The sequence below is a fragment of the Phoca vitulina genome, unplaced genomic scaffold (assembly GCF_004348235.1).
Source record: "Phoca vitulina isolate PV1807 unplaced genomic scaffold, GSC_HSeal_1.0 scaffold20, whole genome shotgun sequence".
Classification (NCBI taxonomy): Eukaryota; Metazoa; Chordata; class Mammalia; order Carnivora; family Phocidae; genus Phoca; species Phoca vitulina.
Genome location: NW_022589723.1, coordinates 2758309 through 2781742, shown reverse-complemented (window position 1 = coordinate 2781742; position 23434 = coordinate 2758309). Strand labels below are relative to the sequence as shown.

The window sequence follows — 23434 nt, the reverse complement described above, 5'->3', positions numbered from 1 at the left end:
ATCTGGATATTTGTGTTCTCTGTATGTGGAGGTCCAGCCTCACTGGTCTACATGGAACATTACCAGAGACCTGTGGATCTTAATAAAGTTCTGTGTCATTGAATTTTTAAGTCCACACACTAAAGAGAGAAACATGACAGAAAACTGTGTAATCAGTATACGGATAAAGAAGGCCCACACATCCTCTGCAGGTTCAGCTGAAGCAAAACCGAGACTCCGCACATGGGGACCATGAAATGCACCCCCACTGGTGGTGATTACTGGAGGCTGATTCACCTACATCTTTCCCCCTTCATTTTGGGGCTATTTCCTTGACTAGGTGGCTGCCAAGATTCACAGTATACTCTCTGAGTATGAAGGAGACTGGTGTGGTGAGGGCAAGGGGGACAAGTAGGAGGTCATCCACTGAACAGGGGGTTTGGAAATGTGTGGGCGAGGCAGGGCTCACCATGGCCAGGGGATCAGGAAGGTCACTCGGGAGAGTGATGAGCTGAGGGAAGAGTAGAAACCAAGCAGCCACACCATTGGGGAAAGTGTGCCGGGAATGTTTGAGGTTAGTGAGGAGAGCATGGTGTGCCCGAGAACTGGGAAAGTGGATGTGAGGAATCATGGGGTGTTTGGAGGGAGTGCTTGGGGAGTGAGGAGGGACAGTAGGGAATTGGGCTTGATGCTACGTAACTGTTCATGGTAGACGTTCATACTCCTACATGGTCACCGTGGGCTGGGTCCACTCTGAATTAACTCACATGAACATGACCCTCAGAACGTGCCTTTTTGTTAGTGCCCCCAGTTATAGGAGAGGAAACTGAGGCATCGAGAGGTTAGCTAATCTGCTCAGTGTCGTGAGGTTTATTAAGTGTAAGAGCCAGGATCTGAGTCTGGCTCCAGAGGGCATGCTGTTACCTGTTCAATGCTAGAACGTCTCTGTAGAGCCAAGAGCGAAGGAAACCATCGGAGGGCTTTAAGCAGGGGAGTGACACAACATGACTTGTATTTTAGAAAACACAGCCTGGTTTTAGCGAGAAGAACCGATTGGATCCGAAACAAGACACACCCCCTCCCATACACACACAGACTCAAATGTCCTGCCTCCCAGCAGTACGTTGTGCGAACGCTTTTCCACAAGTGCCATGGCTATTCCTGGTCTGCTAGTGAGACAGACTTCAGTCAAACTCTGCTCCACATGCACTGAAACAGCAATCAAGAACTCAGTGTTTTGGGGCGCCTGGGTGGCTCAGTCGGTGAAGTGTCTGACTCCTGATTTCGGCTCAGGTCATGATCTCAGGATCGTGAGATCGAGCCCTGTATCAGGGAGTGTGGAACCTGTTTAAGATTCTCTCTCTCCCTCCCCCGCTGCCCCTCCCACTCACCGCTCACTCACACATGCTCTCTCTCTCTCTCTCAAAAAAAATAAATAAATAAAACCTCCGTGTTTTAGTTTGTGAGGTAACTGATGCCTGTATAGAAAAGTGGCTGATTGTTCTCTTACAGCAGGACAGTGCCACGAGATTTAGTACTCAGTACCCCTCCTTAGCTGCAGTTCAGCTTTTGAAATGACCCTGCTTGACAATGACCCTAAGCCTCCCTTGGAAGATGCAGGATAGGATAAGGAGAGGCCGGGAGGCTGGGAAAGGGGAGAAAGGGGGACCTAGGGAGATGAGTAAAGGGGCAGGATGAGGTCTGCTACCCCATCTTCCAGTGGTTCCAGTGGCTCAGCGGCTCAGCCCAGTGCTACGGGCTTTATTCAGCCTAGTGTCAGGAAATCACCCAAGTGTGGTTCCTGGGAGAGTTCCTGCCGTTCTTCCTTTCCATTGATCACAGCAGAAATTAGGTCCCTTAAGATTGAACAACAACCCCCCCACACACACACACACACACACGTGGTGGCGCTTATTTCAGTGGCCAGTGAAATGTGCTGCTTCTATAACTTTGAAAACACTGCTTAATTCCTGCCTTTATTGATGTTTTCCTGACACTTTAAAGGCCAAATCAAGTCCGAGCTCCAAGCAGAATAGTATCCTTACTGGTTTAAGAAGAAAAAAAAAACGTGATGACTGTTTCTTATGAGTTGTGCCTTAGATTCATTATTCTTACAAAAGGACTTAGAGTATTTGACATCAGCAAATACGTGATTCATTTGAAAACTATGTATTGACTATTTGCTATATGCTGGGCTCTGGGGATTCAAAAATGAATGACTTTGAGGATTTTTGCAGCACCGTGGATTCTCCCCTTCTCCTTGTACACATAAAATGTCAAAGGCTAAATCAGAATAACAACTGGAAAAAAAAAAAAAAGAATAACAACTGCATTTCAAGCAAAGGTCTATTTGCCAGGCCTTTTTTTCTTTTTTTTTTGCTTGACACCTTCTAAAAAGTAGGCAAGTTCTAAACTAGTCTACAAGATCACAGGGCTGAGATCCGGTGACCCGGAAGCAAAGAGAACACTACAAATCCCAGCCCTTAACTGGCCATGGCACCCTCACTCACCACCCCAACTTTAACATCTTGGCTTTTGACTTGAAACCATGATTGGTAATGCAGAACTTAAGTAGGGATCCCCGATTTGTCAAGGGCCCACTCAGAGTCAGCCAGTGACTGAATACTTCAGTCTTGAAATAACGTGGCCAAATGAACATAGCCCTCCTGGACCCCTTATCTCCCCAGATGCCTCCTAGTTAGGCCTGTGTTTATTTTTTTCTTAAGATTTATTAACTTTTAGAGAGAGTGTATGAGCATGTGCGCACACACGTCGGGGGAGAGGCAGAGGAAGAGAGAGAATCTCAAGCAGACTCCCCACTGAGTGCAGAGCCCAACGCGATGCTCCATCTCGTGACCCTGAGATCATGACCTGACCCGAAATCAAGAGTCGGACGCTTAACCTACAGAGCCACCCAGGCGCCCCATTAGGGCTGTGTTTAAATGGCAGTTCCCTCTTGCCAGAACTGGGAAAAGCAAGGAACTGAGAGGTCATGGAGTATTCCTCCATAAGAGTGATAATCAGTCCTATTGGTTACTTGGAAACAATAATGAATTGGAAGTTCTGGTTTCAAACCTACTGAATTATTAACTTAAAAGTTTGGGGCTCTTGGGCGCCTGGGTGGCTCAGTTGGTTAAGCAACTGCCTTCGGCTCAGGTCATGATCCTGGAGTCCTGGGATCGGGTCCCACATCGGGCTCCCTGCTCAGCGGGGAGTCTGCTTCTCCCTCTGACCCTCCCCCCTCTCATGCTCTCTCTCTCTATCTCATTCTCTCTCTCAAATAAATAAAATCTTTAAAAAAAAAAAAAAAAGTTTGGGGCTCTCTCTAGCTTCTGGGAGAATGAAAGCCCTTCTGTCCCCAGAATTTTATAGGCCTGACAGCTATCTTACAAAAAACGTAGACACTTACTTTTGTACTGTTGTTGGCAGGTGGTGACCTACTTGGCAGGCTGTGGCCTGCAGAGCTGCCCCATGCTTCTAGCCAAAGGATACCCTGATGTCGGCTGGAACCCCATTGAAGGGGAACGTTACCTGTCCTTCCTGAGGTTTGCCGTCTTTGTGAACAGTGAGTCCCAGATTTTTAATGCCTTTCAGATCTAGGGTGGCATAAACTTGGGGACATATAAGGAAAGAGAGGTCCTTTGCCTTTCTTCCTGCCTATAAGTGGCAGCTGGCCGAACAGGCTCAGGGAGAATCAGGCCAGAGAAGGATCAAGAATAGCGTCCGATGGACAGACTACTGAGTGCTAGTGCTAGATGCAGCAAGAAAATCCAGGCAGAGGCTAGGGCTTTTTTCACGGCTTTGTACCTCTTCTCTCAGGAAAAGCGGGGATTATTAATATCTTCATCTCACCAATTTCACAAAGCTAAATGCAGATGTACCTTCAGATCCTTAGACTGTTGGATAGATGGATACATGCATGCATAAAAATTAAGAATAACTAAATAGCTATAAAAGGTAACTAAACTCCCAAGAGAGAAGTATTTCTGTGGCAACCTTAAATACTATTCTTCTTAACACAAATTACTTCCCATTTATAATGAATTCCAAGTCTACAAAACTTCTTTAGTTCCCTGAGTATAATATACTGAATATTGTGTAAAATTAAGTGGGCTGCTTTCTTGGAAATGTACCTTGTCTCCCAAGATTTTGTTCTAATACTAATTCATTATATTCACATGAGAATCATGATCCTTCTCCCTTCTCCCAGTTTGGAGTTCCAGGCTAACAAATCCAGCTTGGCTCATTACATGATTGCAAAGAGGGATTGCTGCTCATGAGCAATCAGACCAAATGTTCTAAGTGTAAGAGTTTATCTCAAAGTATATTGCCACGACGGGATCATTGTATTACTGTGTACTTTTCTTGTCTCCTTTCATCCCCGTCCCACCTGCTTACCTTCCTCTACTGTAATACACTCTGCTCTTAATATTTGAATGATTTCCATCATCCTGGCTTTCCCCCCTTTTCTTCCTGGGTCTCATCCGGCCAGATTCTTGATCACCCATCTTCTGCTGCTCTCTCTACTCTTCAGTGTCCCTATCTATTCATCGCCAGCATTGCTGAATTCCATTTTCTTTGAGGCCAATGTCAGCAAATCCTCTAATAGTCTGTTGCATTTTCAATCCAAATGACTGCATGTGCAGAATTAATTCAGAGTAACTGTGATAATAGGGAAAAATTTTTAAGTGGTTTTTAAGGGTTCATAAATCTCACTAAATTATCTGAGTAGACTGTATGACACAAATTAAATCAAGCCAGGACTAATGTATTCATTCATCTTGGCCACCTTCACAAGATCAAGAGCTTTATGAGTCATTTTAGTGGGACTGTCTATATAGGTTATGAAGGTAAAGGAATCCATTAGCTCTGTTCCTATTGAGATTGCCCAAACTCCAACATTTGCTTATCCTGGTTACATATGACCATATTGAACTAAACTCTAGACCAAAATGTTTAGTCTAGTCTACTCCCTTTGCTTTCAGGTGGTTTTATGCCTTTTTCTCATATTCTTTTTTTTTTTAAAAGATTTTATTTATTTATTTGAGAGAGTGAGCAGGAGAGAGAGTACACGAGCAGGGGCAGAGGGAGAGGAAGTGGGAGAAGCAGACTCTTCTGCTGAGCAGGGAGCCCGATGCGGGGCTTGATCTCAGGACCCTGCGATCATGACCTGAGCTGAAGGCAGACGCTTAACCGACTGAGCCACCCAGGCACCCATTGCATATTCTTTATAGTGCAGTTTCATAAAGCAATGAACTCTAGCAAATTGGCCCATCAGTAGGAAAATGTATACTTTTTTTTTTTTTTTAAAGATTTATTAGAGAGCGAGCATGAGTGGGAGGGGCAGAGGGAGAGAGAATCTCAAGCAGGCTCCGTGCTAAGCACAGAGCCTCATGCAGGGGCTCAATCCCAAGACCCTGAGATCATAACCTGCTGAAACCAAGAGTTGGATGTTCAACCAACTGCACCACCAAGAAGACCCAATACGTACATTTTAATTTAATGTATATGTGTCTCTATAATATAAAGGCCACATTTGGTTTTGGCAAAAGATAAATAGCTTCTGCTTCCCAAAAATGTATAGTCTAGTAAGGGAGAGTAGACATGAACAGAGGTCACTATAATAAGTAGAGTAAGGCAGGGACAGAGTCCTGTAGGGCTTCATGAGGGGAAACTCACATCCTGTTGAGAAGATCAGAGCAGGCCTCATGGAGGAGGTGATATTAGAAATGAGCTTCAAAGGGTCAAATTTCCCAGATGCATAGATGTAGGAAAGGTGATCCAGCTGGGGAGCAGCATGAACAGTTGCCTCAAGACTAAAGCATGCTGTGCTCAGGAAAGAGAGTACTCTGTTGGTCTGGAGGATAGATAGGTGGATGACAGTGGCAAGAAATGAGGTTTAAAAGGTAGGTAGGCAACTATAACAGGAAGAACCTAAATGCTAAGCTGAAAAGTTTAGATTCAGTTGCAGGGAACTGGGAAACCTTTTTAACTGGAGAGAGACTGATGGGAACCACTGGGAACTTCTGTGCCCAGGTTAAAATAATGAGTTTCTAAATGATAATAATGGTGGTAGGAATGGAATGGGGGAGATACATTTGAAAGAAATTACAGAGACAGTATTTATACAACTAGGTGATGATGATGATTATGGTGGTTGGGCCTGGTTGTGTTGATAAAAAGAAATGGAAGTCACATTGAAGCTTAGAGATTTAAGCATAGGGAGAAAAAGAAATAAAGATGTGAGGGGCGCTGGGGTGATTCTGTTGGTTAAAGATCTGATTCTTGATTTTGGCTCAGGTCATGATCTCAGGGTTGTGAGATTGAGCCCCAGGTAGGGCACTGCACTGGGCACGGAGCCTGCTTGAGATTCTCTCTCCCTCTCCCTCTGTTTCTCCCCTCTCCCTCTCTAGGAAGGAGGGAAGGAGGGAAGGAGAGAAGGAGAGAAGGAGAAAGGGAAAGAGAGAGATATGTGAGAAGGAGAAAATGGTTTGTAATAGAAGATAATGAGCTTGGTTTCATTCAAACCAACAGTTCATTGATTTTGCAGTGTATGACCCCAAAATGGGGATGCCCTGATTGAGTTTTGAGAGAGAGAGAGAGAGAGAGAGATCAGTCCGCCGATTGGGACTGAAGAGACTCGCACATCATCTGTAGTTGAAACGGTGGGAGTAGACTGTCCCAGGGGAAGCACGAAAGAGAGATAGATGGAGAGTGTGAGAAAGAAACGTTAGAATCTTCTTGAACCCCTAAAGAAGGAGAAAGAGTGCTTTAAGCACAGCAGAGTGATATGGAAGACTTTAGGCTGGAGAGTGGAGTATCTGGGGTGCAAATATAACTGCCACTTACTAGCTATGCAAATTTAGGCAAGTTACTAAAACTTCCCTAGCCTCAGTTTGTGTGTGTATGTGTGTTAAGTAGAGATAACAGTAGTATGTACTTTACAGAGTTGTTGTAAGGCTCAAATGAAATAATCCATGGAAAACTTAGATTAGCACAGTGCCAGAAATATAGTAAGCCTGCAGTCATGATAGTTGTCATTGTTGTTTATGATCTTTACAAGAATATGAGGGCATTTGAAATGGGAAGACTCTGATAAATAGATTCTTTAGGGTCTCAAAGCCCTTTATAAGTTTTCATGTCTAAAAGGTGATTAGAAAGGACTGTTTGTGGCCTCTACTCCGCAGTAAAAGATAAAGGTATTATAGGTGATCGTGGGAGGTGGTGAGAGTGATCATGATGAATAATGGTAGGTGGTGGCAGGTGGCTATGGTGGATGATGGTGGGATGGTAATAGTGGGTAGTGGTTGGTGATGATATTGTTTGGGGGATATGATGGTTGAGTAGTGGTCATAGCAGGTTTTGGGGGTGATTGAAGTGGGTGGTGGTTAGTGAGAGGTGCAGTGATGGTTGTACGTAGTGATGAGTGACAATGGGCTGGTCATAGTGGGTGTTGGTGAGATGTGATGGTTGTGGGGTAGATTGTCATAGTGGGGTGTGGGGGTGACTGTGGTGGGTGGTGGTGAGTGATGATGGAGTTGGTGAGGATGGTGGTGGTGATGATAGCAGCTAACCCTTATTGAGCACTTACCATGTGCCAGGAACTGTTCAAAGCACTTTTGGACGTATTAACTCACATAATACAAAAATCCAATGAGAGAGGTACAGTTATCTTCTTCATCTTACAGAGAAAGAGACCCAGTTGCTTAGAGGGGTTAAGTACCTTGCCCAGAATCACACAGCTAGTAGGATGTAAAGCCAGGATTTGAACTGGAGCAGTTTGGCCCCAGAGGCCAAACATTACTCACACCATTGGACAGTATTGTCTTGGTAGTACAGTCTTTCTAATGAATGGACAAAGAGAAAAAGCATTTTCTCCTTTGAGCTGTTCAAAAATTGCAGCATTATTTAATTACTGTTTGGTATTAATTTTTTTTTAATTTTTAAAAGCCAAATCAAAAGCTCTTCTATATCAAAATAATAAAATTGGAAAATTCTTTCTAACATTATTTTACTAGTCTCTCTTAATGTTTGTATTAAATCTTCTTAAACAAGATTTGTCTTGAAAAGAAACTTCTTAAAGCATATAATTTGCTCCACTTTTTTTTATTAGCTTGCTCAGAAGCCTTGGGTTGTGTTTTACTCTGGGAGTAATGAAGCTGAGAAGCTTCTATTTACCCAGCAGTTGTAAACTTTATAACCAGTCTAGACACAGATGTGTCTGGGTGTCTGACTAATCCCTTCCTAATGTAGATTCCAAGGAGGAAAATTACTTACCAATCCACAAGGAAAAGGGAAAAGTTATTCTGTGATTCCTTTGAGTCCTTGGAGTATTTTAGTGATATCTTTCCCAGGCTATAAACTTAGTTGTGAGGGACACAATATTCCTAGCTTTGATGAATCTGTTTTCCTAGGCAGATTTGTCATCAATGACCATACCTTGGGTATCCATTAGGTGACATGGGAAGTGTATATGACAGCCCGTGAGATGTGAGAAGAGACATGCTCTAAAAACTCTGAAGGCATAAGTCAAAGCCAGAAACAGAGGAAACCTAAGTGGAATTATGAGAAATGTACATGGAATAATTACTAAAAACACTGTAACTGACTACACCTATCTACATAGTGACATGTGTGACTAGTGACATGCCAAAAATGACAGTGCTTGTTGGAATCTGGTAGAGTGAATCTAGGAATACCTGGGGGAAAAGGCAAGTGTTGAATAACACATCTTGAAGAAACGAAGGGACATAGTTTAACAGAGTAGCGTGGTCAGAGCCTACTGATTGGCCCTTGATCTAGGAGACATGACTCTTTTAAGATATATCAATTTTATCTCAGTAAAGCTGGAAAAAAAATTTTAGGGTCAAAGGCACAAAATAGCTTTGGTACCTTTGAAGGGCACAGTAGATACAGATGCTTAAAAGAATCAGCTGGGTCATTTCCATCCATGTATTTATGTTATCAGAGTCAGAAAGGATGTAATAACCACTCTTAAGTGTGATTGGTACTGAAGACTAGGGATGGTTAGGATTAAAATGTGTGAGACATTGTTCTTATTCTCACATTTACAATATAGTTGGAAAGATTCAGCAAACTTTTGAAAAATTGACCAACAGTAAAAGATTTAAATAACAGTTTAAGACAATTATAAACAACATCACAGTGTTGTACTCAGGAGACACTTCAGGCTATCATGGTGAGAGAAGATAGAATATGAGGTGCAATTGAGATATGACTAGTGGGGGTTGGGTACTTAATGTCTGAGTTACAACATCTCACCAATTACAAGGCTTGGGAAATATCTTCTACGCCACCTTCCTCATTCTCCCAATGGACCTTCTTGAATCCCTGTGCCTGAGAAGGAGAAGGAAATTGGTCATCGGGGTCAAGATGGGCTTATAGTGACAAAGACAAGGAAATGTGACTCCATCTGTGAAAACTCAAAATGAAACTATAAAAACCCAGAGATAGTCAAAACAACACAAGTAATAGAAAATCGTTGAACACTGCATCAAAAACTAATGATGTACTATATGCTGGCTAACTGAACATAATAAAAAAAAAAAATTACTCAAAATAAATAAGCCAATCACAAATGAATACCCAGAACACCAAAATGAGGAGATCTGGCTGGGGTGAAAAGCTGTGTGGCCTTGTTCTTTTCATGCTAAGTAAATTATTCAGCATTTCTCCTCCACTGCTGCCTGTGGGATTCCAGCAGTGCTGATGGCTGAGCATTTTGGCATGAGCCCAAATGTGCTGAATCCATATGTACATGGGCTCTTCATCAATCATTTTATTGATAACAATGGCAAATGAAGCCTGGTACCTACATAATATTGTGGATTTTAACTGAAATAGTAAAGCAGGGCAAAAGCTGCTTCATCAACATTATTCCCCCAAAGTGACAGTGTTATGATCCTGATACTCACCACAAACTGATTTTCATCAAGTCAGTGAGAATGTCCCTATTTAACAGGTGAGTTCTCTTCTATTAGAGCACACCTCAACTCTGACTCCAGGTTTCAGGCTCACTCAAGTTTTATTTAACACATTTCATGAAAAAGCGATATGGATCCAAACTCTAGATACATGGGCAACATTTTAGCATGATTCTGGAATTAAATACTAGCCTCCAGAATTTCTGGACTACTATACCAGTCCATCCTGCAAGATTTTCATTCAATCCCTTAGCTTTAAATTCCACATGTTTGCTAATGATCCCCCAAATACACATTTCCATCCTTTTTCTCTTCCCTGAGCCCCAGACTTGTGTAACCTGCTGCCTACTTGATATTTCTACTTGAATGTTGGATAGGCATTTCAAATTTTGTAGATCTTAAGGCTTAATTTGTATATCTGCCCCAGACTTGTTCTCTTAGCTTCCCCATGTCCCTAGCTAGCACTACTAACTGCAGATACTCAAAAATCTTAGGTGGCATCCTCCATTCAGACTTTTTCCTTATCCCCACATTCAATCCACTTAAAATTCTATAGGCTCAGTGTCTAAAATTTACCTGGAATCCATCAACTTGGATTTCTCTCCATCTCCACTGGCCACATCCTACTCCAAACCATCATTATCTTCCACCTAGACCACTGGGGCTGCATAGGAACTATTTCCCTGTTTCTACTCTCAGCCTGTGTTAATTGACCTCTGCTGCATAACAAAAAGCATTATAGTCAAAATGGCATAGAATAATAAGCATTTATTTCTTGCTCACATATCTGTAAGGTATTTGGGAAGCTCTGCTGCAGGTAAATAGACCTTTCCACTCATCTCATTCTGGGGTCCAGGCTTGCCTGTCTTCTACACTGCTTGTCCACTGGGCCAAAGAATCAGTGACTAACGAGTAATGTGAGCTTAATGAATGGTTGAGTTAATGACCAAATGGGGAAACAGTTCCTCATTTGCTCTCTGTGCTGCCATAGTAGTTTACTGACCTATGCCCAGCTCCTTCCTCCATAGGTTAGAAAGCCCTAAGGAAGAGATCATAAGTCTCCACCACTTGGAATGACTTGGTTCATGCAAGTTGCCAACCACCATATCAAAGTTGGCACTTACCAGAAAAAGATACTGGATCCTGGCCATCACCCCTGCATTATACTTCTGTAAATTTGGATACTCTGTATGCCTTTATGCTAGGCCTCCAGTGCTCCTTCTTACTGCACTAGGACTTGATTGGGGATTATGTTCTTTTCCTTAAGACTAATTGAAATCTGAGAAAATGGACAGTCCAGGCTCTTGTAAACAAAGACTGATAGTTGATCTGGTAATGCGGTAATGGATAGTCACCCTCAACTTTCCATCCTGTCATTTCAAATCTCTGCCTTGAGTCTCAATGGAGTCTATTCATTTATTCAAAAAAACTTTTTGAATGCCTGTGATGTGTCAGATGGTAACAAGATGCTTGAGCATATAGGATTAGATAATGTGGACATAGGCCCTTTCTTATTAAATAGACAGTCTGGTGAGAAGAACAGACACAGATACAAACAATTCATTCATTGTACTTGTTTTCAAAGATTAAAGGAAGAGTACAGGGTGTTTGAGAAGACCATATCCTCTAGGGCTTCCAAGGATGAAGTGGAGCTATCTAGGTCAAGGGTTTATGTGAAGGTAATGGGAAGGAAGAAATCATTCCAGGCAAAGGAACTTGAAACAAGGACTGTAGTTAGAATATTGAGAGTAAGAAAATTGATGGGCTGAAAGTAAAATCATTGCATCATGACTAACTGTCCCTGTAGTGAGAATGACTGCTTCAGGTTAAAACAGGGAGAATCATTGCCATTTCCATCCAACGTACCAGGAATGTTGAAAGAAGATAGTAATGTGAAGACAGTGTTGAGAGCCTTTGAAGAAAGGCACCGAGAATACTCACACTCTTATTAAGCTCATTATTCATTTTGGAACTCAAGCAAAAACATTGTTGTAAGCCCTGGGGCAAAACTAGTTTACCTCAGATCTCTTTCTCCCTTGAAAAATGCCCTCAAGGTCAGTATTCAGCTTCCCCATAGTGGATTTGTTTGGCAGTCCATCTTGCCGAGCTACAGGTAATTAGGAAGAGAATGTTCTCTCTCTCCCCTAGTTATGCTGTCTTCTCTACTTCTCTACCTTGTGCAGCCTTTGGAAAATTCTCTTCCTTGGCACTCTCTCCATTTAGCAGCAATGGTTGCACTCCAGGTCCTTCCTCTTGCAGGGTTCACTCTGCATCCCCCACAGATGTCCACAGTTCAGTAATCAAAGGATGGCTTCCTGGGTCAGTTGTAGCAGCTCACCCAATTAACTTAGATCTGAAGACCTGAGATTCAGGTAAAATTAGGTTAATTTGGCAAATGAATTTCAATAGCAAACTAAGTATAGAACTCAGTTTTTCAAATTCTTTTGCACGTTATGATCTGTGTCCCATCAAACTCCATGATACTGATCACTGTGGGAAGAGGTAGGTTGATGGCAGCATACTGGTGAAGACCATGGCTGACCCACAAAGTGTTTCCATCCTGAGAACTGAAAGAATCACAGTATGATATTTAAATAAGCTTGAATAACAGGTTTGGGGGTTTTTGTCCATTTTTGACACTTAAAATTTCCAAGTTTTAGCTTCCTTATTATAATGAAAAATGACAACTGGGAGCGTGGATGTAAGTTTTAGAGGCCAACAACATTTGAAAGTAATGAACTGTGAGTTATAGCCATAAGTAAGATTATTTACTCTCAAATATGTTGATTCTCCTGGCGCTTTTCTTTAAGTGTCCCTCCTGTGATTAAAATAAGTCAAGTATAAATGCTAGGTTTGACTAGTGGTTGACTAATATAGGAAAGCATGGCCCTAGGGCTTAGCGTCATCGTTTTATCTTCCACAAATTGTAGAACATTACTCAACCTCTCCTTGGTTTCTCTCCTTCATTGATTCTTTCCACCACATCATCACTGTGATTATTTTACCCTTTTTGCGTCTCCTGAGAATTTTCTTCACATGGATTCTGGTTTAATAAAAATAAATTCTGTTTTATATATTAGATGAAACTTGGAGAAGAGCTTCTTTATAAAAATTTTAGTCTTTTAAAGGATTGAGCTATAAGACAGTGAATGCATGTCAATGGGCTGTTTAAATTCAGTTGAATGAAAACTTTTCTGAATCTACTTACACAGTTCTAAAACTTACATGGTATATATTTATAATCTTGAATTTTACTTGCAATGCAGACAGTTGGGTGATAGAAAAGGATGTCAGCAGGCCAAGCTCAAGGCCAGGACTACAGCTGTGATGTAGGGTAGGCTCTCCAGAGCTGTGAGTCGCATTGAGTATGTTCAAGTATGAGTTCATGTGAGAGCTGAGTGTAAGCTGATTTCAAGCACTGGGGCAGCAGGCTCAGCCCCTCTGATTCTCTGGACATGACAGGAGAAATTTCTTCATATGGGAGTAAACTAATAGACTCACTCTAAAAAGCTAGAAGATGCATGACTACCTCAATAGGGCAAACAAGACCCAGGGAGACGGTGCAGCATGCATGCTTACAGAGTGATTTGCTGAAAAGCTGGAAGAGAAACCAGGGTTTCTGGGTTCCCATTCTAATGCTCTACTCACACCACTTCTAAGTTGATTCGTAAAAGTTTTCATGAAACAGAGCTTAACTCCTGTGATAGTTTTAAAATGCGTCTATAAATTCTTCAGTAGCATCTCCCTCCAAAAGATAGATTTGTCTCCCTTGGAGTGTGAGCTGGACTCAGTGAGTCACTTCTAATGAATAGGATATGGCAGAATTGACAGTATGCAACAAGGTTGTAAAAGGCATCGCAGCTTCTACCTTATTCTCTCGGATCATTTGCTCTGTGGGAAGCCAGCTGGCATGTGGTGAGAACACTCAGGCAGCCCCATGGAGAGGTCACATGGTGAGGAACTGAAGCCTCCTGCCAACAGCTCTGTGTGTGTGTGTGGTGTGTGTGTGTGTGTGTGTGTGTACGTACGTGCGCAAATGCCCACGGAAGCCAATACTCCACGGCCAGTCAAGCCTTCGTAAGACTGCGGTGCTGGCCGACATTTTGACAGCATCCTCATGGGAGATCCCATGCTTAGTCACTCCCAAATTCCTGACCTACAGAAACTATGAGATAATAAATGGCTATTGTGTTAGCCTACTAAGATGTGAAGTCATTTTAGGCAAGAATGAATAATTAATACAGCAGTGCATCAAGATGCAACCTCTGTTAGAGAGCTCAATCCTCCAAGGATATCTGACGATCTTGTAGAAAAAATTTTCGTCAGCCTTCATCTGATACACAACATCAAAAAAGTCTTTTCTCAGAGTCTTAGCCCAGGGATAAATTCTCAACACAAATTAAGATTTCATCTGAGGCAGAAAATGTGTTTCATGAAGTTGTTTGAACAAGCTGTAGAACTGCTTTCAGTGACAAGAATTTTCTCTGAGAGCCACTGGCTCCCCCTGCCTAAGTGTTCCAGTTCCACCACTTCATCACTGCTTTGGGAAATGAGCCCTGTCTTAGTTGTCCATGTTCTTCCAAAGAGAAAATACCAGCAGAATACAATTCTCCAACCTTCAGCTTCCCAGAGAGATAACTTAGGAATAACCAGGACAACTTTACCAAGTAGATTATCTGGATCAATAATGTCAGAAACGCCCTGATGTCCATCCACACAAACTTGGTTGTTCTGAGGTACGTGTTTAGACTCTGAGAATGCATTTGGGGGCTAACATGTTGTTTCCTTAGATCTTAATTGAGGCACATCAGCTTGAGTTACCATTTTACCTCTTCTCAGGGAAGGAAGGAGATAGGTTTTCACAGCCTCTCGTGAAGTTAACAAAGATGTCAAGTTCTTTTTTTTTTTTTTTTTAAGATTTTATTTATTTATTTGACAGAGACAGTGAGAGAGGGAACACAAGCAGGGGGAGTGGGAGAGGGAGAAGCAGGCTTCCCGCGGAGCAGGGAGCCCAATGCGGGGCTCGATCCCAAGACCCTGGGATCATGACCTGAGCCGAAGGCAGATGCTTAACGACTGAGCCACCCAGGCGCCCCAGATGTCAAGTTCTTTGTCCTCTAAGTCACTTGTGACTGAATCAGTAATCTGGGGAAGACTCAGTAGTGCATTTTTTGCTTTCTGAGGATCTAAATGTAGTGAAATAATCACAGCACAAAATCCTGAACTTACTTTTAAGTAAGATTCTGTTTTATAATGGTTAATCTTAATACTCCAAAAACAGATCTGGACCTAATTTATCAAAGCTCACCTTTCTCTCTACCAGTTTTACCTCCTAATTTTACAAATGAGTGACAAGCTCAAGCCAGTACTGTTCTCCCAACCTCGTCAATTTAGAAATAAACCCTGGGGTTGTCCTTTCCAATAAAAAGGAAATAATGCCCCTTTTCCTTAGGCGAAAGTGTGGAAGAAAATGCTAGTGTCGTGGTCAAGCTGCTCATCAGACGCCCGGAGTGCTTCGGCCCAGCCCTGCGAGGTGAAGGAGGAAACGGTCTGTTGGCAGCCATGCAGGGCGCCATTAAGATCTCTGAGAACCCAGCCCTCGACCTCCCCTCTCAGGGATACAAGAGAGAAGTGTAAGTGAATGGAATTGCCTTGTGGCACTGATATAGTTGGTGAGCTCCCAAAGATGGTCAGTACCTGGATTATTAAGGAAATATCAATAACTTCCCCCCTGGTGGGGAAAGCACAGGTTCTTTATAGTTGTAGTTAAAATATTTTAAATCACTTTGTCAAGCACATTGCTGTCCTGACTCTCCCAGTAAACCTAGTGGTCAGGATCACCTTCACCCTTTTGCATTTCTCCTATTCCACTCCTACACCAACGGGCAGATCGAGACGTCTGCAAGCTCTTTCAGCCACCACTACACCTCCCCATGGCATCACTACAGGAGGAAGCTGCCAAGGCTAAAGCCTGGACTGACCAAGGTTACGGCCACAGTCTCACTTCAGCCCATTCCCTTCGGAATTTAAACCTCAGTGCCTCCTCTCTTACCTCGCTTTTAAAAAGAGGTAGTACCCTCCACTTTCCCTTCTGAAAGTGTTTTGATTTGATTCCTTAGGTAACAAAGAAAGTGCAGGATGTGAAAAATTACAGCATCAATAATTCCAGTATTTAAAGGTTCAGGATGTAGTTGGTGTATCATGCCCAGCTCCCTTTCCTTTATCATAGCCTCTAGATTAGACCCCAGAATCTAGAGAATGGGTATGACCCAACGGGGGTAATTCTCTAGCCAGTTGGGGGGTTTTTTGGTTATTCATTCTGGTAGGTGATCTGGTAGAACTAGAAAGAACCCAAAATGTAATCTGCTGCACCTTACTCACATTGCATGAAAAAACCGAGGCCGGGGTCATATAGCTTGTTAGCAACAGATCCAGGGCATGGACTTACCCCTCCTGACTCCATGTCCAGTATGCTTTCCATGTACATTCAAGAAGGGAAATGGAATGAATGGTTGGTAGGAGCTTTGGGGATTACTGTGCCACTCCATGGGTATGTATGGTCTGCAAGATCAGCTCATGGCAGTACTTAGGCCTTAAAGTTCAGGGGATCATAGGAATTCCATGGACAAATATTTGGGTCCTTTGAGCTTACTGAGTAAAACCACCTCGTTGGGAGAGAAGGTGTCCCGGGGAAAGGATGTGTGATGCTCAGGATGAGCAGAGTGTTTCCAGGTCAAGCAGCTCATGTCTAACAACATGGCCACACCTGCCAGGCTTCCTCACACCTCCCCCATGTTGGTTCTCTCTCCGCAGCTTGGAGGACAGTGAAGATGAAGAGATCGTGCACATGGGCAACGCAATTATGTCTTTTTATTCAGCTCTTATAGATCTCCTGGGCCGCTGTGCACCTGAAATGCACGTGAGTTCCCAGAGGGCAACTTTGAGGGGCTTGAGTGAAGAGCGCTGGAGAGTTCCTGAATGTAATTTCTTCTTCAGTCTCTGGCATTTGCTAACACCCCTTTCTCTCAGTTCCTTTCAGCTAACATCAAAAGTCGTTTCCATCTCTTGTAGCCGATTCTGCAGCCTTCTAAAGGAATGACTCCTGAGCAAATCCCTGTGTGTGTGATTTCTCTGTGGTGCTAGTTGGGCACATCCCCCACATATTCTGTTTCAGAAGCCCCTAAAAATTATGTTTCCATATCCTTCAATATGGTCAGAATGGGACCAACTTGATTCTTGACTGTGGCCATTGGGACACTCCACATGGAAAATCCTCTTTTTCCAATGCCCATGGTGTGAGACACCAGAAAGGCAGTCTCTTCCCATGGTTCACGTTTGATTATTTTCCAGAGATAAGCTCTGCGGGCATCTGGAAAAAGATGGTTCGATGTTTATGGGATGCCTTCTCAGGCCTCCAGTTTTAACCTAAAAAGTTGTGTTCTTCCTCTTCCCTTTTTCACCTATGCTCGGGGAAGAGAGAGAGTGACCTTATTTCACAAGGCCTCCCTTATACCCACAGGAATGAGAGGTGGCAGCTAGGGTGAGCGCATAGGCAGTTTTCCCCTGGGGCCTCCAAGAGCCATCTTCCAGCACACCATCCAGCTGACCAGGGCATATTCCATCCTGACCTCATAACAGTTCAGTTCTCAGCTGAGAGCCTGTGCCCAGAAGTGTACCTGCTGCCCCCATGTTCTAGAGGATGTGCACCTGCACAGGCTGGTTGGCCCTTCCTGGTTGAATGTGTCAGGTTATCCATCTCGGGATAACTCCACTGAGATGCTCACATCCTCCATGACATCCTCGAAATTCCACCCCCAGCTCAAGCATTAATCAGACTTTTAGGAAATGAAATTCATCAGTCATTTCTATATTTCACTGAATTCTAAAGTCGAGAATTGTGGCCACAGTGTCAACACCTCCGTCATGGCCATGGAGAGCTCCCGGGATTGCAGTGACTCTGAGAAACCCCAGCAGCCCCCTCATTTACTGCAGAGACTTGATCCCATAACTGCCTGACCATTGTAATCCCAGCAAAGGAATCAAGTGACCTCCTTGGTCAGGGTTATTCCCTCAGTAGCACCTCTTGTGGAAAATCGAGAGAAATCTCCCCTTTTGCCCCATGACCCTAAGCGTCTGTGGCAGTTAGGGAAGTATAGAAGCATACCCGGCCTTAAGAACAATGTCACTGCCGGTGGTTTGGACATGGGGTGGGGAAGCGGTATGGGAGCCACCTTAATCTCATTCTCCAACCCTGCGTTGCAGCTTATCCAGACAGGAAAGGGGGAAGCCATCCGGATCAGGTCAATTCTGCGCTCCCTCGTCCCCACAGAGGACCTGGTCGGGATCATCAGCATCCCCTTGAAGCTGCCCTCCCTGAACAAAGGTAAGAGAAGCAGCCGAAGGCTGAGTCCTGCCAGGCTCCCACTTGCAGGGCAGGCAGCACTGGGGAAGGTCTTGCTCTTTTTCTGGCAGTGAGGAGTTCTTTCCTCCTGGCTCCAGCTGGCTGCTCTCTCCTCTGCTTCCCTGTGTCCAAGGCCCCTACACCCTACACCTGGTGGATAGGGCCATTCTAGACCTCACAGTCCTCTGAACACTCTAACCCTCTGGAAGGAGGCTGATGGAATGGGACAAATGAAAGCTCTCATCTCAGTCCTCCTTCTCCTTTGCCTCAGTGTCCCCAGATTGTGCAGCCAGGTGGGGCAGCAGATGGATAGGGCCTGACTTAGGCTCCCTTCTGCCACAGTCCCATGGACCTCCTGGCCATGGATATAAAGATATCTACCCCCATCCCAGTGCTACTTGGATGATTGATTTGGCATCAATCAGTGTTAGCTTTGCAAAACTAAATCTTTTCCCAAAGCATTCCGTTTCTCCAGTTCCCTCCCCCTGCTATACAGGCAGGTTCTTCCTGGCAGGTGGAGGAATTGAAAAGACAACATGAGTCTGACTGTTATGGTGTTTCCCAAACTGGGTGTTCCAGGGAACGTTTTTGTAGAAAATACTAATTGATGTATGCGTTAAGAAGTTTGGAGTCAAGTAAGTTTGGGAAAGGCTTTGGAGTGTATCACATTTTTTCCAGCTTTATTGAGATACAACTGATATATATAACATGTATGTTTAAGGTGTACAGTGTGATGATTTTATACATATGTGTGTGTGTGTGTATGTGTGTAGCAAATGTTTACCACAATAAATTTAGTTAACACATCCGTGACATTATGTAATTACCTTTTTTGTTGTTATATTGAGAACATTTCAGCTCTTTAACAGAAACTTTCAAGGATACAATACTGTTAACTGTGGTCACCATGCTGTACATTAGGTCCCCGGACTTACTCATCTTTTAATTGAAAGTTTGTACCCTTTGACCAGCATCTGCCCATTTCCCCCACCTCCCCCAACCCCTGGTAACCAGCAATCTACTCTGTATTTCTATAATTTCAGTGTTTTTATTTTTTTATTTTTTTTTAAAGATTTTATTTATTTATTTGAGAGAGAGGATGAGAGGAGAGAGAGAGCACATGAGAGGGGGGAGGGTCAGAGGGAGAAGCAGGCTCCCTGCCGAGCAGGGAGCCCGATGCGGGACTCGATCCCGGGACTCCAGGATCATGACCTGAGCCGAAGGCAGTCGCTTAACCAACTGAGCCACCCAGGCGCCCCTCTATAATTTCAGTGTTTTTAGATTATACATATGAGTGAGACCATACAGTATTTGTCTTCCTCTGACTTACTTCACTTAGCATAATGTTCTCAAGGTCCATCCATATTATTGCAAATGGCAAGATTTCCTTAGCTCTTATGGCTGAATAATATTCCTCTGTGTGTGTGTGTGTGTGTTCGTTCACATTTTCTTTATCCATTCATCCATCAACAGACACTCAGACTGTGTCCATGTCTTGGCTCTTGTGAATAATGTTGCAGTGAACATATGGGTGTGGGTATCTCTTTGAGGTAGTGATTTCGTTTCCTATGGGTGTATACCCAGAAGTGGAATTGCTGGATCATATGGCAGTTCTTAGTTTTTATTTTTTTGAGGAATCTTCATACTGTTTTCCATAGCACCTGCACCAATTTCTGTTCCTACCAACAGTGACAAGGGGTCCCTTTCCTCCACATCCTTGCCAGCATCTACTATTCCTTGTCTTTTTGATACTAGCCATTCTGACAGGTGTGAGGTGGTATCTCATTGTGGTTTTGATTTGTATTTCCCTGATGATGAGTGATGTTGAGCATCTTTTCATGTGTCTCTTGGCCATCTGGATGTCTTCTTTGGAAAAATGTCTATTTATGTCTTCTGCACATTTTTAATTGGATTATTTGGGGTCTTTTGCTTTTGAGTTGTATGAGTTCCTTATATATTTTGGACATTAACTCCTAGTCATATACATGGTTAGCAAATATTTTCTCCCATTCTGTAGGTTTGGGGATGACCTATTAGCTTCATGAACTTGGATGTTAAAGATCTCCTCAGTTTTGGGAAGTTCTCAACAATATTTAAATAAGTTTTCTACTTTTCCCTCTCCTCCTTCTGGGACTCCAATGATGTGTAGATTGTTTCTCTTAATGGTGTCCCATAAATCCCATAGGCTTTCTTCATTCCTTTTCATTCTTTTTTTCTTTTTGTTCCTCTTACTGGATAATGTCAAATGATCTTTTCTTGAGCTCACTGATCCTTCTGCTTGGTCCAGTGTGGTGTTGAAGTGCTCTGAACAATGAATTCTTTCATTCAGTCATTGTATTCTTTTTTTTTTTAATTTTTTTATTGTTATGTTAATCACCATACATTACATCATTAGCTTTAGATGTAGTGTTCCATGATTCATTGTTTGTGCATAACACCCAGTGCTCCATGCAGAACGTGCCCTCCTCAATACCCATCACCAGGCTAACCCATCCTCCCACCCGCCTCCCCTCTAGAACCCTCAGTTTGTTCTTCAGAGTCCATGATCTCTCATGGTTCGTCAGTCATTGCATTCTTCAGCTGCAAAATTTATATTTGTTTTTTTATGTTTTCTACTTCATTTTCTTCTTGTATTTTCCTGATTTCATTTAATTGCTTTCCTATGTTCTCTTGTAGCTCTCTGAGCATCTTGAGAATAATTATTTTGAATTCTTTGTCAGGTGATTCATGTATCTCCATTGCTTTGGAGTCAAATTACTAGAAGGTTTCTGTGTTCCTTTTGTGGTGTCCTGTTTCCCTTCTTTGTGGTACCTATAGCCTCACATAGATCCCTGCACACAGGAAGAAGCAGTCACCTCTTCCAGACTTAATGGACTGACTTTGATAAGGAAAGAACTGCACCTGTAGGTGAGGGCATGTTAGAGTGTGCTGTGACCCCAGGTCTAGTGGGACAGGGCACCAAGTACAGGGCTGGGTGTTAGCTTCGTGTCTGGGGGTGGGGGCGTGATGTCTTGGCAGCTCAGGCCACTGGGGTCCACCACATTGATAATTATGTGTCCTTGGCAAGTGCTGCTGGGAATCCTCGGGAGCTGCAAGGGCTGTTGGGGTCCTCAGCAATAAGTCCACATCTAACAACTAGGAATGAGGTCAGGCAGTGGTGGTAGCTGGAGCTGGGGGTGTGTACACATTCCGCCGCAGGGACCAGCTGCAGGTGCCTATGTAGTGGCGTAAGCCAATTGCAGACACACATGGAGTGGCAGGAGCCAGGGCCAGCAGCAGGGATCAGGGCAAACTATATGGGTTCACTAGCACCTGCATGGACCCTGGCTATTAGCATGCCTGCCTGTGGCTGCAGGGTCTCACAATGAGTGCACAGCAGTGGAAGCCAGTGACAAGACTCGGGCCAGTGGGATGCAAGTTCATAGTTGCAGGTGCTAGCTACAGAGGAGCCCAGCAGTGCAGGCCACTGCCCAGAGGCAAGGTCAGGGCTGGGCCCACAAGCAGCTGGGGGGCCCTGTATGTCAGCATGCACTCCCATGGCTGCAGGATCTCAGCCCGGGTGTGTGCATGGCAATAGAGGCCAGTGATGGAAGTCTTCCCAAGGGCACACCCAGTGCTGGGAAGCAGCTGCAAGAGTCTAGCTGACATCTTGAACTCACACAGCTGCAGAGCCCAGGACTACTTGCCAGTGCAGATCCTGGGTTCTGGCAGTGAGGGAGATGGGAGTGGGAAGAGACCCAGGTGGCTGGGCATCTGCACACACAAAACCTGGGAAATCTGCCAGGGTTTCACAGTGGCTATGCTGGATGTTGGGTTCTTCCATAGCGAGAGCTGGGGTCCTGTTCAGAGCAGGTCACTGAAAACACAGCGACTCCCACTGCATGGTTGATGTGGGTAGCCCCTGCCCTTCTTTCTTGTTCTGAGACATCTCTGCTTCACTGGTCTCTAGGAGGGGTGAACCTGAACGGCTGTCCTTTATGTAGTGCCCCGAAAGGCTGGAGGAGGTGATTGTTCACCTGGTTCTCCCTTCCCAGTACACCGAACTCTTTCTAGCTGAGGAGCTCCCACTTGGCTCTGAACAGTGCCAGCCTGGGATGAGGCCAGCGAAATGCATCTTTACCTTTTTGTGTATTCTTGGGGTTTTTGTTCTACTGTTTTGCTCAAGTTTCTCAAGTAGATTCCTGACCTCTCCCAGTGGTGTTTTTGTTCACGGATAGCTGTCTAATTGTTGATTTTTGTGGGAGACAAAGGCTGGGGTCTCCTACTCCTCCATCTTGGTGACATCAGTCTCAAAAATAACACGTTTATCATGAATTACATTAAGATTATAGAGCCTTTGAAAAAAGATATGATAAAATAAATGTTGAACTTAGTATTTCCCAAACTTTTTGAGCACAAAGCATCTTATAAAAATAATGCTTCTCAGGGGCACCTGGGTGGCTTAGTCATTTGGGTGTCCCAATTCTTGATCTCAGCTCAGGTCTTAATTTTATTTTATTTTATTTTTTATTTTTTTTTTTTTTTTAAGATTTTATTTATTTATTCATGAGAGACAGAGAGAGAGAGAACCAGAGGCAGAGGGAGAAGCAGGCTCCCCGCAGAGCAGGGAGCCTGATGCGGGACTCGATCCCAGGACCCTGGGATCATGACCTGAGCCGAAGGCAGACGCTTAACCGACTGAGCCACCCAGGTGTCCCTCAGGTCTTAATTTTAGGCTTGTTGAGTTCAAGCCCTGCATTGGAACCTCCTTAAAATAAATGAATAAATGAATAAAATTAAAAATTAAAAAAAAATAATGTTCCTCAGAACACAAGGTATGTGGGAGAGATGAATTCAGCCTCCACCGTTCAGATCCGGCTCCCCCTGGTGTCCAGGAGAGGCAAGCGGCTTCCTGTCAGGAAGGTCCCTTCCCTTCTTGCCCTGCCCTGATCCCTGGGCTGAATGAGGCTCCGGGCTGGATAGCACTAAACCTTCGGGGCTATCAGGCTAACTTCTGAAGTACCGTATGTAAATATGCTCTGCCTTAGCTTGATCCTTTAGGGGCTCTTTTTCCTCGTTTTTGATGTTAACATAACATTAGGAGGAAGACTGTTTTTCTTTTGTGTCCTCT

The 23434-nt window shown here is 43.7% G+C and overlaps 1 protein-coding gene across 1 annotated transcript in view; it reads left to right on the top strand.

Annotated features, from left to right (window-relative positions):
- RYR3 (ryanodine receptor 3) overlaps positions 1-23434 on the top strand; it is a 504411-nt gene that overhangs the window by 369246 nt on the left and 111731 nt on the right. The window contains exons 43-46 of the mRNA XM_032417231.1: positions 3409-3544; positions 15376-15556; positions 16737-16842; positions 18186-18306. Coding sequence (XP_032273122.1) covers positions 3409-3544; positions 15376-15556; positions 16737-16842; positions 18186-18306 — 544 coding nt within the window. The remainder of the gene's footprint in view (positions 1-3408; positions 3545-15375; positions 15557-16736; positions 16843-18185; positions 18307-23434) is intronic.